The sequence below is a fragment of the Macaca thibetana genome, chromosome 4 (genome assembly GCF_024542745.1).
Source record: "Macaca thibetana thibetana isolate TM-01 chromosome 4, ASM2454274v1, whole genome shotgun sequence".
Taxonomy (NCBI): domain Eukaryota; kingdom Metazoa; phylum Chordata; class Mammalia; order Primates; family Cercopithecidae; genus Macaca; species Macaca thibetana.
Window position 1 is genome coordinate 54,591,590 of NC_065581.1, and position 17,712 is coordinate 54,609,301.

The 17,712-nt window shown below is 39.3% G+C and overlaps 1 protein-coding gene across 2 annotated transcripts in view; it reads left to right on the forward strand.

Moving 5' to 3' along the window:
• The window catches only part of LRRC1 (leucine rich repeat containing 1), a 130,046-nt gene that overhangs the window by 97,366 nt on the left and 14,968 nt on the right, over nt 1-17,712 (forward strand). For both annotated transcript variants that reach the window (XM_050788995.1, XM_050788996.1), the window contains exons 5-10: nt 4,057-4,113; nt 4,390-4,453; nt 4,846-4,920; nt 7,300-7,444; nt 10,160-10,278; nt 11,901-11,984. In XM_050788995.1, coding sequence (XP_050644952.1) covers nt 4,057-4,113; nt 4,390-4,453; nt 4,846-4,920; nt 7,300-7,444; nt 10,160-10,278; nt 11,901-11,984 — 544 coding nt within the window. The remainder of the gene's footprint in view (nt 1-4,056; nt 4,114-4,389; nt 4,454-4,845; nt 4,921-7,299; nt 7,445-10,159; nt 10,279-11,900; nt 11,985-17,712) is intronic.

Below are 17,712 nucleotides of genomic sequence, written 5' to 3' on the forward strand. Positions count from 1 at the left end.
CCTCTCTCTCTCTTGACCTTCTGATTAAGAGCTTGGGCTCCTCAGTACACAGGATGAGGTTCAGATCCCACTCCCGAAGCTGCTCAGGAGCATGTTCCTTATGGGGTGCTGTAAGAGATGTGAAGATACTTGAATTCAGTGGGTTGCTTTGATGGGACAGGTACTTGATTGAAGATATTGTATTCTGAAAGACCAGAAGAGGAGATTATTCATTCATTCACTTTTGTGTTAATGTCTCTGTTCCAATTCTGCATTTAGGCTGGTTCGGTTTTATGTCAGCTCTGTTACTACAACAATTTGGAGAACCATGTTCTGGAGTGGGCTGGTTGGGTTCTGCATTTTGGTGAAGGACTGTCCAAGGCAAGCTACTGATGTGAACCAAACCCATAGTTTCATTCTAGCATCACTTAGTGATACTTGGAACTGAGAATGATGTGTGCAGATTATGCTGTGAGGTTTGTGCTCATACAGGAGGTAGGAGTCTGTAGTCAAAGCCTTTGTTTGCTTTCTGTTTCTTCCAGTCCAGCTATGGACAATGTTTGATGAGTTAAAAATTGGCCAATGCCAGATGCGGGGCCTATCCTTCAAGGAGTTTTTTAGTAGTGGAGATGACGTCTGTGATTAGTAGCATCTTGTAGCAATCTTTTTGAAGACCCTGACTCAAGGCACACACATTTGTAAGGTACCCAGCTGCACTTAGGGACAAAGGGTGTCTTAAGGAAATAAGGCAAGAAACTGGTTCTGTTAACTTGAAGGGAAAATGTATTATGTTGTAATTGCCATAATAGATATGATTATATTTATTTTAGGGAAAATCGAGATTCAGCAATAAACACCTCAGGCAAGCAAACCTAGCTAGTTAGTGAGGGACAAGCGGGATTCAAGCCTGGGCCCCAGGCCTCTCAGATTCCATGTGCTCTTTTTAGAGTGGCTTTCATCAGTGGGTCTATAGAATCTGATGGTAATATCTAAGTTTCTTTATTTTAAATAGTTTAAAATAATTGGGGAAGTATTACCTCAGAGTATAAGGATATTACTTTATATACAGGTTGAGCACTCCAGGTCCAAAAATCTGAAATCTGAAATGCCCCCAAATCTGAAACTTTATGAGTGCCGAGCATTTGCTCAAAGGAAATACTCATTGGAGCATTTTGGATTTCAGATTAAGTATATCACAAATACTCCAAAATCCAAAATTTGAAACACTCACAGTTCCAAGCATTTCAGATAAGGGATACTTAGCCTGTACTTTAAGTTAATTTTTACTTTTGAAATATTATAAAAATATGATATTTTTGGTTGTTGATGTATCACCCATACATCCACATTTTATTTACTTCCCCCAACCAGTAGAAACTAAGAGGTTTTGTAGCCAGAGCTTTTTTACTTAGCAGGATATTATATCTGGGTGTTAGCATGATGGGGGGTGGGAACTAGGGCATTTCAGCAGCATTTTTGCTCAAGTGTTGTTTGCTTCTAGTAACTGTGGCCTGTGCCATTTGCTCTCAAGACAAAATTTAAAGATAATTTTAAAGTGTGTATCACATTCTTAAAATCAAACAGCAAAAATTCCAGTGTCTCTTGGTGTGTTTAAAAAGGTAAGACTTGGGCCGGGCGCGGTGGCTCAAGCCTGTAATCCCAGCACTTTGGGAGGCCGAGACGGGTGGATCACGAGGTCAGGAGATCGAGACCATCCTGGCTAACACGGTGAAACCCCGTCTCTACTAAAAAAAAATACACAAAACTAGCCGGGCGAGGTGGCGGGCGCCTGTAGTCCCAGCTACTCGGGAGGCTGAGGCAGGAGAATGGCGTGAACCCCGGAGGCGGAGCTTGCAGTGAGCTGAGATCCAGCCACTGTACTCCAGCCTGGGCGGCAGAGCGAGACTCCGTCTCAAAAAAAAAAAAAAAAAAAAAAAGGTAAGACTTAAGTGTATACCTAAAACTGAGAGGTGTTTTTCAAATTAAAATGAGAGAGTTCTGAAGAACAGAGACACCTGGAGATGCCTCAGTCAGTGAGGGTGAGGGCAGAAGCTTTGGCATTTGGCCAGGGTCGAATAGTGGTTTTACCTATTTCTAACAAGTGGGCCTCACACAAAACCTCACGGTCCTAATCATGTCATGGTAGCATCAACTTGCTGGGTCATTACTAACCAGATGAGATGGCTCATGGAAGGTGCCCTGCACAGCTCCTTCTGCCTGAGCAGGCAGGGTTCTCCCCATTGGCTGTGGTCTATGTTTCAGGCAGGAGATGCTGAGACCATGGCTGTGGAAACTTGGCACAACACTCAGCATGAGGCTGTGTGAAACTGGTGCTTTCAGTGATCCCCAGTGAGTCAAGTTTTTGATGCAAAGAAGGACATTTTCCTTCTTTCATTAGTGGGTCTCCTTGGTTTGTTAAAATAGGTGTGAAAGTAATGGATACTGAATAGATAAAATGACAATCCTAACGTTGATTTTTAAAATTTAAATGTGAAAATAGCCGAGGAATTACTGTCTTCTTAATGAAACTGGTTAGGCGTTACATGGAAATTTAAAACTGAAAACAAAGCCCTTTGTTTTTAAATTTTTACTTTTTAAGTAAAATTATTATTTACAGATTGCTTTTGGAAGGAGATACTGAGTGGTGTACATCTCATCCTCCTCCCCTTCTCTTTGTTGTTTCTTCTACGTAAACACTTGGTCAAGAGAAAGTAGAACTAGAGAACTGCAAGTCCACACCGAGTTACATTTGATTTGAAGGACGCTGGTGTTAGTTTCATGGTGACATATTAGCAGGGAGTTTGTTTTTTAAAAAATAAATTGAAAGTTTTGTTCTTGCTTTAAGTATTAAAATTATTTGGTTTTGTAAAATTGGAGAAGATGCAGGATTTGTACATTTCATAGTACAGTTAAAATATATATTTTTCTGGCAAACAGGTTTTAAGCATGTATGTACACTGTTCATTTAAATTTACATTTCTGGATGTTATAAAACCAGCCTTGTTAGTACACGTGATTCTGGCTTTTTGGTTGGAAGGAGGGAGAATGGAGGATTAAGGCAGATTAGAGTGTTGGGATAATGTCTGACTTTTTGTGTTGTGTGCGCTCAGAAATGAAATTCCTCCATATCTGGATGTTACTATGGTGATATTAGCAAAATGTGACTTTTTGGTTGGTATAGTTACTACAGTGCTTGTAGGGGCAATATACTGAGTCACTGATTTCCTGAATCAATATGTTTTGCCAGTGCTGGCACAACTTCATGAGGGTTTCTGGTGATGCAGAATTGCCACTGCCTGTCAAGATTTGCCCCATCTGTCAAACATCTGTCCCATTCCACTGTGCTCCTAATAGACTGGATTACACCCGAGAGGCTGGAGAATCAGATGAAGAGAGCCTCATGCTAGGGTTTAATAAGAATAAAAGCAATATTATTATAGCTACCATTTATTAAATCAGTCTGTGTTCCAGGCACTGTGCGAGATGCATTATGACATTATCCTGAATGCATTTAAATGGAAGTTACTTCCTAAGCTTAGCTGCCGCTTGCTGCATGAATTTATGATCTTAAGTAGATGACCTTGGACTCTCTGGACTGAGATGCCCCCTACTTTAAAACAGGGATGATCTCTCACTGATACTGGGAAGAAGAGCTCTGAGCTCTGCAAGATTAAAGGTGCTACTGTTTTTATGGTAACAGTGCATTTTTGGCATTTGAAAGTCTATAGACGCACACATTCGGCTTCTATCTCAGCCCTGAGAATGGTTGTGTTTTATTGGCTGATGAGTTATTTCCACATATCACATATAAAGGTATTTGAATGAAGGTGCTTTGTAGTCATGACACACTACTCTTTTATTAATTATTAATACCTTAAGATTACAATTTGAGAGGTCGAGATGGTATTGTTTTTAATGGGTGTGGGTGGTGGTGGTGATAGGCATTTTTACCCTGGGAAGTGACCTACTAGGTTTTATTAAGTGTTGCAATTTGTCCAGTATGTGTATGGGGGAGGGGAGGTAGGAAGAATCTCAGGAATTTCTCTTATACTTTTTTTTCCTTCTGTTCATTTCTAGTCTTTATAACCTGGCTTCACTGGAACTGAGAGAGAATCTTCTTACATATCTTCCTGAGTGAGTCTTTAGGGAAAATAAGAGGAGATTTTGTGCAGAATGAATTTAAGTATTTTAAAAAAAACAGGACTACAGTATTATGTCAAAAGATTTGTGTGTTTTGGGAAGTTTGGGGGATGCCAACCGGCCTTTTCTTAACAGTCCTTCCTGTGCAATATTTTTTACCAGAGAAATCAAATTGGACCTTATTTTTGAAGCTACTCCAAGTGAGGGATACTATATTGCTCGGCATTTCTAAGTATTCTCTAAGTGCGCTTTGTTTATTTTTTAAAATAGCTCTCTTACCCAGCTTCGGAGACTAGAAGAACTTGATTTAGGAAACAATGAAATATATAATTTGGTAAGTCCGTATTTGAGATTTGAATTTAACTTTGTTTTTAGTTATGATCGCACAGTAGTTGAGGGAGTTCTATGGGGATCTATACGAAGCCAGTATTTCCATAGATGTAGCTTGGGAACACTAGAGAACCAGCTTCATTTCACACAAGTTAGGAATTATGATTCATGGGTAGGGGAGGTCAGGACTAGAGATGATGGACATAGGTGGAAACAACTGGCATTCTTGGGGAAAGTTTGGGCACTTTGAGGAAAGGGACTCGATGTTAAGAGAAGTACCAGTGAACATCTGCTAAGGTACCCAGTTGTTAACAATGAATTCAGATTCTTTCTTTCTTCGGGGAAGACTGAAAATTGAATCTTTGTTACCATACCTTTTTTTTCCTTTTGTTTTAGCCAGAATCAATCGGAGCCCTCTTACATCTAAAAGATCTCTGGTTGGATGGAAATCAGCTGTCAGAATTACCTCAGGTAAGTGGTAATTTCACAGTGTCTCCCCAGAATGTAAAACAGCAACAATAAGCTTTGAGTATTTCCTGCTGCCACATAAGGTTCGCTATAAAAGGATCTTGAAAACCAAAAACATTGATTGGAAGAAGCACATTTGGGAAAACATATTGAGCATGCATCATTCTCCATTGCCATATGAAAACTGAAAACCTCAACCCACCATTTGTAAATGTAGTAAATATTTCCTTTAGTTTGTGAAATCTGTTTTTTATTGTGTCCTTGCTACCCATATAGCTTACTTCAAGCCCAGCAGGTTAGTAAATTGCCAGGACCCATGATTCTGATGGTGTACCTTTCTGCCACTCCGTGATGTGCCAAGTGCTTTTGGGATAATTTGACCATGTTTTGCCCTGTAATAGTTCGTGTTAAAGCAATGTTAAATGCTTTTATTTCATATTTTTCCAAATGTTTCTTATGGTTTAGCTGGCATGTCGTAGTGTTCAGGCCTTTCCTACTGTTCCCAAGTGGAAGAACCACGTGCCAAATGAAGTGGAGTCTTGTGTAGACTTCTGAGCACATAGTCATCTTGTGGAGTCCTAGCAGACGGGCCTACATTCTGAGACAGAAACTGAGAAACCTAAAACAAACAAAAACCAACAGGCATTTTCCTCTTGTATTTTTTTCTCCAACTGTTACTGAATTTTATTCTTTCGTGTCTCTCATAGCCAGTTTTTCATATGACCAGTTGTAAGGCTCTGTACTTTCAGTGGGGAATGCCATATCAATGCAGGGAACCCTAATACTAGAAGAAAGCACTTTAGTAAATTTTTAGTTGTTATAGCGCTGAAGTTGCCATGATGTCACCTAATGACTAATGGAACTAAGGAACTAATTTAAGTCTGTTTATGAGATCTTGGCTACAACTGGGGAAAGGAGACAGATTAGCAACTCTTGTGGGTAGAGTTCGATTAGTACTTGGATTTTTCTAGGAAATATATGGGACATCCTGGTTGGGAGAATGCTAGTTACTTTAGAAGTCCAAGGATGGCAGAAAAATATCATGACATTATCAGGAAAGTAATAAATCTGTGGGACATAAAGGGGAAAGGAAAGAGTTGCGTATGTTCAGATGTGTGTAAATGACTTTGTGCAGAGTGTGATATTCTAAATACAAAGAAATTAAAATTGCAATGATTGTGCTGTGAATGGTTATTTAAAAATGTCATTTGCTCCTATAGTATAAATTTGTGTTAAATCGGCATTAAACACACAAAAAAGTCTCAAATAATTAGAATGATTTTTCTTATCTTCAATGATGATGGAAAGAGAAGGATAAAAAGGCATTGTTAAAAGGAGTTAATGAAGAGTAGAACAACTTCAGGGATCTGGTCTGAAATTAGTAGAAATCTAGTCTAGTTTCCTTTAGACAGGAAATACAGGGACAGGATCATAAGGCAATATCAGGTGGATGATAAGCTGAAAAGAATAGATCAGACCAAATTAAATGTAGATGGAGGAATTTGTACTTATGTAGACATCAGGGAGCCACAAGATATTTTTTGAATAGAAGGTCATCCAGTTATAGGACCAGAACTGGCTGTGTTTCAGGAAGGAAATGAGGAAGCACAGTTTATGGAATGGTCTCAGGAACGGGGAGTTAAGACTAGAGCCCAAGAGGCAGAACTGACAGTCAAGGTAAGGGAGTAATGAGGGTAAGATTTAATATTGGGAAGTGGAATGGAAAAGTGGAGGCAGTGATAAGAGAGAAAGCTTGGACTTTGGGAATGGAAAGAAAGGTAGGTCTTGAATAGAATGTTAGACTCATGGAGGTACTTTACCTTATCCTGGTAGACTGTTTTCACTAAAGGCAGTATGCTGCTTTTAATGTTAAAGGTACAGATAGATCTGTATGTTTCAGTTTTGCTGGGGAGCAATTGCATTGATGTTTGTGCTAACAAATGCTACCTGTCATGGAAGAAAATACAAAGTAGGTAGGTTCTTACCAGAGGAAATCCCAGGGTCACCCTACAGTGTAAGCTACTTAGATTAGTTCCAAACTTGAAAAGCTAAATTCTAGCCTCCTTTTCCTTTTATGATTGTGTGACCTTGTAGTTGTTTGTTCTCCTGTATCTTTACCTATTAAGTGGGAATGATTCCTTGCCTGCCTGAAAGGTGGAGGGCTTTTTGTCCCTGCCAGCTCTGTGTCTGTGATTCATACAACTTCGCACTTTCATTGGAAGGGGATCTAGGAATTTGCCCCTGCCTTCAGATTTGGATTCATGCTAAAGATAACATCCTTAGGACCGCCCTGGGATTTAATTGTGAAAAATCACTGGAACAAATGCCTCTGCACTGTGGCAGGTTTAAGTGTGCGTTTATTTTTCCATGTCATTGTTATAGGAAATAGGAAATCTGAAGAACCTGCTGTGCTTAGATGTTTCTGAAAACAGGTTGGAAAGACTTCCAGAAGAAATCAGTGGCCTGACTTCATTAACGGATTTAGTAATTTCCCAGAACTTATTAGAAACTATTCCGGATGGCATTGGTAAGCATTGGAAATCACTAACTGCTAAACATACTGCCTGCCGTCATCTTGAGCATTTGGAGCACACTTTGATCCTTTGGTCACCACTTTCAGATGCTGAGAATGTGGCTCCTTAAAGTCTCCTTGCTGTTTGTTTTTAAAGAAGGAAAGCAAAGAGCATTTATTACAGCAGAAGTTTCTCTATGTGCAGATGTTTCTGTCATCCTGGGTTGGTATCTACCTGCTTAAAAGTAACTGCTGACATTACTTTTAAGCATTGATTCATCTTTACTTCATCTATGTCTTCTCCCAATGATTTCATGAGGGATTAATTACCCCAAGTAATAAAATGTATTTAAGGCATATGAGCAGTCACTAAGAAATTTCTACTTTGGCATCCTAATAGCTTATTTATTTTTATTTATTTATTTTTTTAAGATGGAGTCTTGCTCTGTCACCCAGGCTGGAGTGCAGTGGCGCGATCTCGACTCACTGCAAGCTCTGCCTCCCGGGTTCACGCCATTCTCTTGCCTCAGCCTCCCAAGTAGCTGGGACTACAGGCGCCTGCCACCACACCCGGCTAATTTTTTTTGCATTTTTTAGTAGAGACGGGTTTTCACCGTGTTAGCCAGGATGGTCTCGATCTCCTGACCTTGTGATCCACCTGCCTCAGCCTTCCAAAGTGTTGGGATTACAGGCGTGAGCCACTGTGCCCGGCCAGCATCCTAATAGTTTATGAGAAAATAACTGACTTATTCCATGACCTCAGGGAGGTGCTGGAAGAGTGGCATAACTGAATTGAACCTTTGTTTAGTACATCGATAATCCTTTAACCATTCTGTGCTATTTTCTTTAAAAACAATCAATCCAGACATTTTCTTTACTATGAAGGAACTTATTCCAGTGTGAGAAATAAATGGAGAGAAGGTATAAACAGATACGGACTTGGGAGCTCCATCATAGCAAAGCCACTTTGAAGTTGAAAGAGACTTTATTTAACCATGGAGTTATCATAGGATTGCTGTCTTTAATTTTATTCAGAACATCAAGGAAGCTTCTGAAAGGTTTTCAAGAGTTGGAGAACTTGTATGGCAGAGGACCACTGCCTCCGTGGTATGTGGTCAAGATGAAAATTTCAGTAGAAATTCAGACATTGTATTTTGGTTAAACCCGGCTAGAAAATCGATAGGGATTTTGACTCTATGCAGAGATGTTCACTGAGAATCGTTTATGGCATCTGAAAAGGGTTGTAGAGACTGGGCATGTTTTGTTGCTTGGAATGGGAAGCAGCAGAAAGCATGAGAGGATGACTTCAAACGTTTAAAGGACTGCCTTTCAAAGAAAGAGATGTATTACAGCTTTCTGATCAAATGAGCAAAATGAAAGGATTGTGAAGCTCAATTTCATTTAAGAAAGAGCTTTAAAAAGCAAAGATGGCTGGGAATGGCTCACACCTGTAATCCTAGCACTTTGGGAGGCCAGGAGTTTAAGACCAGCTTGGGCATCATAGTGAGACTTCCCGTCTACAAAAAATAAAAATATTAGCCAAGTGGGTTGTAGTCCTAGCTACTCAGAAGCCTAAAGGGGAAGGATTGCTTGAGTCCAGAAGTAGGAGTTTGGGGCTGCAGTGAACCATGATTGTACCACTGTACTCCAGCCTGGGCAATAGAGTGAGGCCCTGTCTCTTAAAAAAGAAAGAAAGAAAAAAAAAAGGAAAGATATGTTACAAATTCATTTGGGCTGCTTAGTGAAGAAATGAGTACCTTGTCACTAGAAGTATTCAAGGGGAGGCTAGAAGACTGGTTGCCAGGAGACTTCTCTGTTGGGATGAGATGTTTCAGTGCTTGGCTGTGCTATTCAGTATACCCTGCAGAAAATGCTAGTGGGTCTCCTGACAGTGAGGGCAGGTCGAAGCCCTCCAACGACAGCGTTAGGCTATTGACTATGCTAAATAAAGAGCTTAAGAATTGGTTAGTTCTTCTATCTTGCCCTGTGGCTGCACACGAGGCAGGATACACCTTTCGATATTTTTCTTTCTCCAGCTTTATGACTGCGTTAGAATAGAGGCTGTTTTCAGTAGAGAATGAAGGGTGCCGCTTAATCCCATGACTTGTTGAAGTGAGAATCTGAATGACTTTGCTAGTGGCTAGTGGGGACTCTGAGGAGGCTGCAGTAAGACTTGTTCTTCTTTCCCATGAACAGTGGGTATCACCAGGACGTCCAGTCTTCCTGGCCTGAGTGAAATAGACTCCGTCTTTAATATGGCTTTCCTGAGGTTACCGCTTTATTCTGGACCTATAGAAATACCGCGCTGTAGGGCTCTTCACTGAGTCATTTTCATTCATAGGTGATTTAATAAACTATTTCTTTTGTTTATTGTAAGGATAATTCTTGGAGTAAAATGAAAGTCTCCTCTGTGCATGAAACACCTCCATGGAGAGAAAGCTGTTTTGTTTTTCTGTAAATTTCTTGGCTTTGCTGTGATGTTTTTATGCTTTTTAAAATGTTTTGTTTCTAATTGCCAATCGTTTTTGATGTTCTAAACAAATTATTTTAACTCCCAACCTTCATGGTCTAAATGATAGAGTTTCATAATGTGAAAAGCTAGATGAGGAAAAAATAAGTAACTGTTTGAAACAAAAAGAACAGCAGATAGGAAATTCCAAGCAGTGATTACGAAAATAATTGTAACTAATGAATTTGATAATAATAATAATACTAATGATGCTTTTACAGGAAAACTAAAGAAACTGTCAATCTTGAAGGTGGATCAGAATAGACTCACACAGTTGCCTGAAGCAGTTGGGGATTGTGAAAGTCTCACTGAGTTAGTTCTTACAGAAAATCAGCTCCTGGTAAGTGTGGTTTGCACATACATCATAGAGACTTACTAGGGTAGATTCTACTTATTTGTAATTTGAGTGGACTAAATGGAAATTTCTTCATATTATATCCCAGAAGGGTCTTACAAAGCAAATGCATGACCTAAAGATCAGTTTTTAATCTGCTTAAGCAAAGAAAGTAGTGCTTAGGTTTTCCTGTTGAGCTTGTGTCCCAGTTGTGGTGCTTCGAATATAGGGACTGAACAAATGCCTCACAGATGTCTCCAGTGAGGTGTGGGGATAAGCTACTCTCAATGGATGTGTTGATGCCCCAGCTGTGGTGCCCAGAGACCACCACTGGGAATATTCATCAGGATTCCTCTGGCCTCTCCTTGAGTTCTTTGAGCAAATGGGAAGAACAGGAGAGATGAGAAAAGAGATGAACATTGTCCAGGAAAAGCCTTGGCAGGATGGGGGCTGGGAAATGCTCTTGATCAGGGAGCCATAGGATGGTATCTAATGGGCTCTGGTTAAGGCAGCTTCTTATTAGAACTTTGGGGTAGAGGAGGGGTTCCTCCACCTGGACCAGGCTTCCACCAGACAAGGGCAGGGGTTATGTGTGCACCCCCTGGCAAAGGGTGGGTGGGCAGGGTGGCAGCAGATCTCAGTTGTCTTTTCCTGTCCTGCTTCCCCCTCTGCTTTTGTCAGTCCTTCAGTTGTCACTTCTTCTTCTTCCCCCCTCTTTTAGTTGTCATATAGCCACTCTGTTTTCTTCAGTTTACTCTCCTACTTTTCTCTTTTCTTTTCTCCATCTTCATTTTGTCACTTTATTTTTTTTTTTTACTCTCTTTTCCCTTTTCCTTTTCCCTTTTCTCCTTTATCTATAAATAGAGTAAGTAATGTTCTTTAGGTAGAAAGAGCAAAAAGGACAGCAAGAAAGGATGGAGTGCACAGATGTGGGTGGGGAGCCCGGTAGCCCCTCCCCTCAGAGAGCTCAAGCAGCCAGCCTCTGGCAGGTGTGGCGGGAGTTACCAAATCTTCCAGTCCTGCTTTGTGATTTTAGGCTTACAAATAGTAATCATAACAACTGTAAAAATAATATTCACCCCTGGATTGCACTGGAGTGTTGAAGACTCCCATGTGGGTGCCAGCCTGGTTCTGGTAGAGCTCTGCTCCCCACTCCAGGATGCTTACCTTTCTCCCATCCCCATAGCCCTCGCCTTCCCCTGCCCATGTGGCACCCTGCTCTGGGTGCTGGTTCCCTGCCTCAGTGCTGTGGCTTCCACGGACATCTAAGCCACTGTCCCAGTGTGGTCCTTGAAGGTGCAGGCAGGGCGGGAATGAATCTTGAGGGTGCAAATTCTCACTCACTTGAGTTGAACAGCATTTATTTCCCTTTACAAGATGTTTCCCTGTTCCCAGGTCTCTACTTTTGATTTCATTCCTTTAAAACAGACTTACCATTTCAACAAAAATTCAAAATACTTAATGTCACACCCCCTAAGTGAACATTACAAATATCTAATATTCAGCAAAAGCTATTGCTTCGGTTGCTGGATGAGATTATATTCTTTAGGTCCTTCCAGAGATCTTATTTACTGTGAGCCATGTTAAAAATATGTGTTACATTAATAATGAAATTGTTATTTTAACAGACCCTACCTAAAAGCATTGGAAAACTAAAGAAGTTGAGCAACTTGAATGCAGACAGAAATAAATTAGTGTCCTTACCAAAAGAGGTATGTGCTTTTAGAGAAATCATGTGATCATAATTATGAAGAAATAATCACAATACATAAGGGATCAAAAATGTCAAATGCTTTGAAAAGACGCATGTGTTGCTTTTAAAGGTGTGAACTCCAATCTGTGAGTATAGAGCCGACTGGAGGAATTATGTCAAAGAATGGTCATCAGTAACATTAAGGAGAGTTGGGAAAGGTGAATTTATAGGATTTTAAACGGGAGAAAGAAAGAGATTGACATTTTGGGTTTGACATACAGAGAATGGTGACACCATTGGCAGAAATGGATTATTTGGGAGTTTGGCAGAGGAAGTGGACGACTTTAGCTTTGATTTTTTAATTTAATGTGGAATTAAGCTCTATCCCATAAGCAATTGGAATTATAAAAACTGATCTCGATGCAACCATATTTCTAGGCAGCGATTTACATTGGGCCATGCTCATGTCTTGGATGAGTTTGAACAAACTCTTCACAAAGGCATACACATAGAGGAAGGTGAATGGGAAGCTAAAGCCAACTTCCTAGGATTTTTTTTTGGTCAGTGGTCTAAGCACGAGAAAACGAGATGCCACCGTCTGTTGTGGAGAGTAGCTGTGTGGACTTAGAGGTATTTAAATTCTGGCAAGGGAGGTGGAAATGCTGACAATGAGGAGGAAGCTTATAGTGGGTCAAACAAGGAGGTGTTTAGTGTGTTGTTTAAAAAGAAGGCTTACAATTAGCCAGGCGTGGTGGTGGGAGCCTGTAGTCCCAGCTACTTGGGAGGCTGAGGCAGGAAAATTGCCTGAACCCGGGAGGCTGAGGTTGCAGTGAGCCGAGATCATGCCACTGCACTCCAGCCCGGGTGACAGAGTGAGACTCTATCTCAAAAAAAAAAAAAAAAAAAAAAAAAGAAAAGAAAAGAAAAAGAAGATGACTTACTTTCTATTGGGTACTAGAGGAGCTTGGTTGGAGAAGGATAATACTGAACTTGATTTTTTTATTAGCAATAAAGCTTAAAACTAGCTGTTGATGAGCCTTCTCCTTTGCTGGGTCCTCATCTAGAAGGGTATGGTATTTCCTTGTATGATATGATCACTGGCCGGGTGTAGTTTCTTCATATTTCCGTTTTGACTTTTTCTAACATCTATTTTGGAGTAATTTCAAAACTGCCATCCAGCCAATCAGAACACGTGGCCTTCTTATTTTCCTGTGGCCACGTCTCAGGGTATCTGAACTTCCTCTTTCCTTTCCTCATCTTGGTGTTTGGCCCACAGTGTCCCAGTCTTCTCCCTGGGTAAGGTGGCCAGCATTTCTAAATGGAGACATGAGAATATTTACTATAAACATGATCATATTCTGAAACATCTTTTATATGAACACTGGCATCTAAGTAAACTGTTTCCGGCTGAAAGACTTAAGTCTGTTTCTCAGCTAAACTGGGACACAACTAAGAGATTCTACTAATTAGAAAAGTTGGGTTCTAGTTTCTAAGCAATAAACCAAAATACACAGCTGATATTCTGAACAGTTAAATTTACTGTTGCTGGATAGTGGCAGATGGATAGTAGATTGGACATATAAACACACATACAGATGTAGAAAAGATTTCTTTCTTTCTTTTTTAATGCCAGGTAACTGTACTAGATGCTTTCAAGTATTTGTTGTACTTGTTGAATCCTTACAACAGCTTTTGCAGTCATGATGATTTCCTCATTTTATGAGTGAGGAAACTGAGGCAAGTAAGTTCTTTTTCTTACTTGGGCTCACACAGCTGGGAGTTGGTAGAACCTGACTCCAAAGATGAGTCTCTCAATAAACACATGACCACTTAGGTAATGCAGGCTCAGCCCAACCTTTCCATCTGTGACCTTGAGGTAGGGCAAGCCCCTGATTTGTTAAGGAAAGGCCAAAGTATCTTTAGTTTGGACACTACAGAAAGTTAATACATTTTAGGTTTACTTTCAAGGCAGATCATGAGGAGAGCACTTTTAGGTGTAATGTTAATTCCCAGCAAGTTTCACCACCCATCCCCAGCTTCCCTGATCCCCTGACTGTCTTTCACAAGATTACGTTCTAAACAAGAACCTTTTGGAAATTTACTTTCATAGAATTTTCACCATCATTTCAGCATCAGTTCTCTTTTCGCTTTAAAAGAATGAAACACACTCAAGTGTTTCTGACTAGAGGGTTATATCTAATCCATGCTATGTGTTCACTAAATTTACTAGAACAGTTTTTCATGATGTGAAAAGTGAAAATATCGTGAAAATATTTCTAACTTCAAAGCCTTTTAGTCATATTTTGTCCATTTCTGAGAAATTATGATTGGTCTTCTGGCATCTGGCATTTTAGAAAGAAATAGTCTGTGCCTTTCCCTTCAGCTGTCTGATAAAGCAGAGAATGTTTAGGTTTTTAGGAATTGGATCTTTTCTAGATCGCCTCCTACTCACACACACTCAGCTCCCAGAGTAGGAAATGTGCTGAGCACATGTCTCCAACTCTCCCACGGATCACAGTTTGCTGCCCAGCAGAAATGGTTGAGTGCTTGCCTCTGACCACTGGGGCTGAGCAGCCAAATCACCGAGAGCCTCCTGATCTCTCATGCATCACGTTGGCCCAGGCAGCACCTTCATGTCATGAGTCTCTGTGCAGTGAGCGTGGTAGGCCCTGTGACTGTGTGTATGTTAGCTCTTCCTCCAAGCTTGATGCCATTTGATCAAATCTTGCATTTTCCTGATTGGATTCTTCCAAAAATGTATTGCTTTCTCTTGAACAGTTAAGTTGCATACATAACATCTCTAAACTGAAAGACTGACCAATTCAATTCATATGCCAAAAACCCATAGTAGTATTAATTGCCATTGGTCTGGTATGCTGTGTAGTTCTTCCTATATTTTGTCCTTTAAAAAAAAAAAATTTATATTATTGTGTGTTGCTAGTTTTAGGGCACAGCTCCTTAGTCTGTAGCAGCATTTATTTGCATTTTTTCCCCAAATGGTTGAGGGGAAAATGTTTGTACTGTGTGGGTCACAATAATGGATTCTGTTTGTGTTTTGTGGTGTTATTTGTAGTAAACATTTGCAAATCAATGAATGTCTTTTGTTTTCTTAATTGTTAGCTGCTTGGAAATTTAGAAAAGTCAGGTAAACTTGTTATCTTGTAAGTATTGTTCAGACCACAGTTGCATCTCTAACTTCCATTCTGCTTCTTAAATGCATGAAGATTCAAATCGGCTGACTGCTTTGTGTGCTCTTCATTATAAAATATTGGACATTTTCCTCTAAATTCAGTTTTTTGGTTTTTTTACGACTGCATGGCCTGGAACCTTATTTTGTTATGTGTTTTTCATGTTTGTTCAGATTATTCACTCTCAAAAGAATGCTTTTCTGTGAATTACATTTTAAGTTATTCAGAAATCTGAAAGGCATCATTTGGCAGCTCATCTGTTTTCACTAAATTGTAAGTTTGTTGGCACAAATCTGTCTCTAATGGAAAGGCTAGATTTGCTTTATTTGCTACACCTGGCATGCCTCTGATTTTTCAAGTCACTTATTTGTGTCTTTTATTTTTCATCCTGTTGCTTAAGTATATATACTTCTGGGAAAAGGAGATTTCTTAAAAACTCATAGTGTTGGTGGAGAGGAGAGTTAAGGAACATACTGTGCAGTAGTATGATTGATTCATGGATAGATGGAGTTGGTGGTATATGTGTGAGCATGAGTATGATGAACAAGAGCCAGACCGTAAAGAATTTTTGGCTAGAAGAAATTGAGCTTATATCCAAGTTTAGAGTCCGTTTTTCTTTTTGTCTCCATTAAGTCTGAATGAAAGTGACGCCAACTAAGCCACACTTACCCAGTGAGATGAGGCAAGATAACATTTGCAGATCATTCATCAAAGCTTTTTTTAATCAGACAACCTGTAAATATTAATTACCCATAAATATTACTATGATACTCAGAAATGCCTGTGGTGATAGAATATTCATTTTGTGGATAGTTTTCTGCCTTCTTCTTATTACAATTTAAAATTATTTCAGTATGTTTCCATTATATTCTAAAATGAATTATTGATTAAAGACATAATATAGAATATAAAAATATTAGATAAAATATAGTTGACCATCAGATTTCAAGATGGAGAAGTCATTCCTAAACTTGAAATAAGTCATTAAAAAATAGTTGATGGATTTGTCTACAGGAAAATTCGATTTCTGATCTTCAAGAAGGTAAAGATAGCCTTTACTTTCTTGAAAGGGGGCAGGGAGACATTTAAAGTATCTTAAATGAGAGATCTGTCTTTACTCTATTAGAAGTTCTTTTACACCAATGAGGAAAAGATGTATTAAATACATCTATAGAGAAGTAGACAAAAACAAAGAAACTTCCACAAAAACCAGCAAGTGATTCACAGAGGAACAAATAGAAATGGCAACTAATGTGAAACAATTTCAGCCTCATCAGTATTCACAAAAAAATTAATACCAAATTTTGGCAAGGGTGGAGGGAAGTGTATATTATCATGTAAATATAAATTATTATGACTTTCTGGAAGAGAATATGATAATAGTAAAAACTTCAGAAATGTGTATACCCTTTGATTCTGCAAGTCCACGTCTAGGAAAACATTCATGGATATACACTAAGAATGATGCACAAGAACATTTCTCACATTATTCATAGGAACAGCCTACATGTTCCAGGCACCATACCAAGTGTCCATAGAGGCAGCTAACATGTGCCAGGCACAGTGCCAAGGGCTTTTGCATTTATTCTTATCTAATTATCACAACAGTTCTATGAGGTGTAGGTAAATCATTATCAGTGTCCAACAGATTGTGAAACTAAGACTGAGAGAGGTTAAGTAACTTCTCCAGAATCACACAGCAAAGAAGTGGCAGACCTAACTAGCATTGTCTACCTTGGGCAGTTTCTTAAATAATCTGTGATACATCCATAGAAGGAAATAACTATATGGTCCATAAAAGTCCTCTTAGAAACATTGTTAAAGTGTGTATGTAGAATCACACATGAATGGCAGTGGTACTGGAAGATCGTTCCTCATAACGTTAATACTGATTATCCCTTTGTGGTAAGATTCGATTTTTTTTTCATTGTGGTTTCCTGTGCGTGGATGTATGGTTTTTATTTTTCTAATCAATGTAAGGTACTTTTTTATAATCAGAAAAAAAGAATTCCGTAGCTGTTAGTGGATATTTTGATGTCAGTGGCCCCAGAATTCAGGGAATCCCAAAGCCACATGATTTCCAAAAATGTTTATGAAGTAGGGAACATTTGAATAATATGCCATAGATGATGGAATTTTAAAATTATGTTTCATATTATTTTTGCTCAGATTGCATTTTGGCCAGATTTTAATTATTGTACATTTTTCTTTTTTTGCCAATGGGATGTGGGTTCAATTATGTTACAAATAATATTAAAAGGAATATACTGAAGGAAAGTGAAAGTTCCCTTACACTTAAGGCAAGCATTTAAAAAATAGAATATAAACAAAAGTGACTAACGTAGGCTCCCTTTTTGAATCACTGAATCTGTCTCATGATCTTCTCCTTGGGTGAGCTAACCTGCAGGCAATTAATACTTAGTGAAAGTTGACCTGAGCAGAGGTTTGCTCAATAATCTGCAGATCCTATTTTCTTGAGATGGGTTAGATCAATGCCTAACAGCTAAGGAGACACAAAATGGCTGGACAAAGATTCTCAGCTATATTCCATAATTCTCA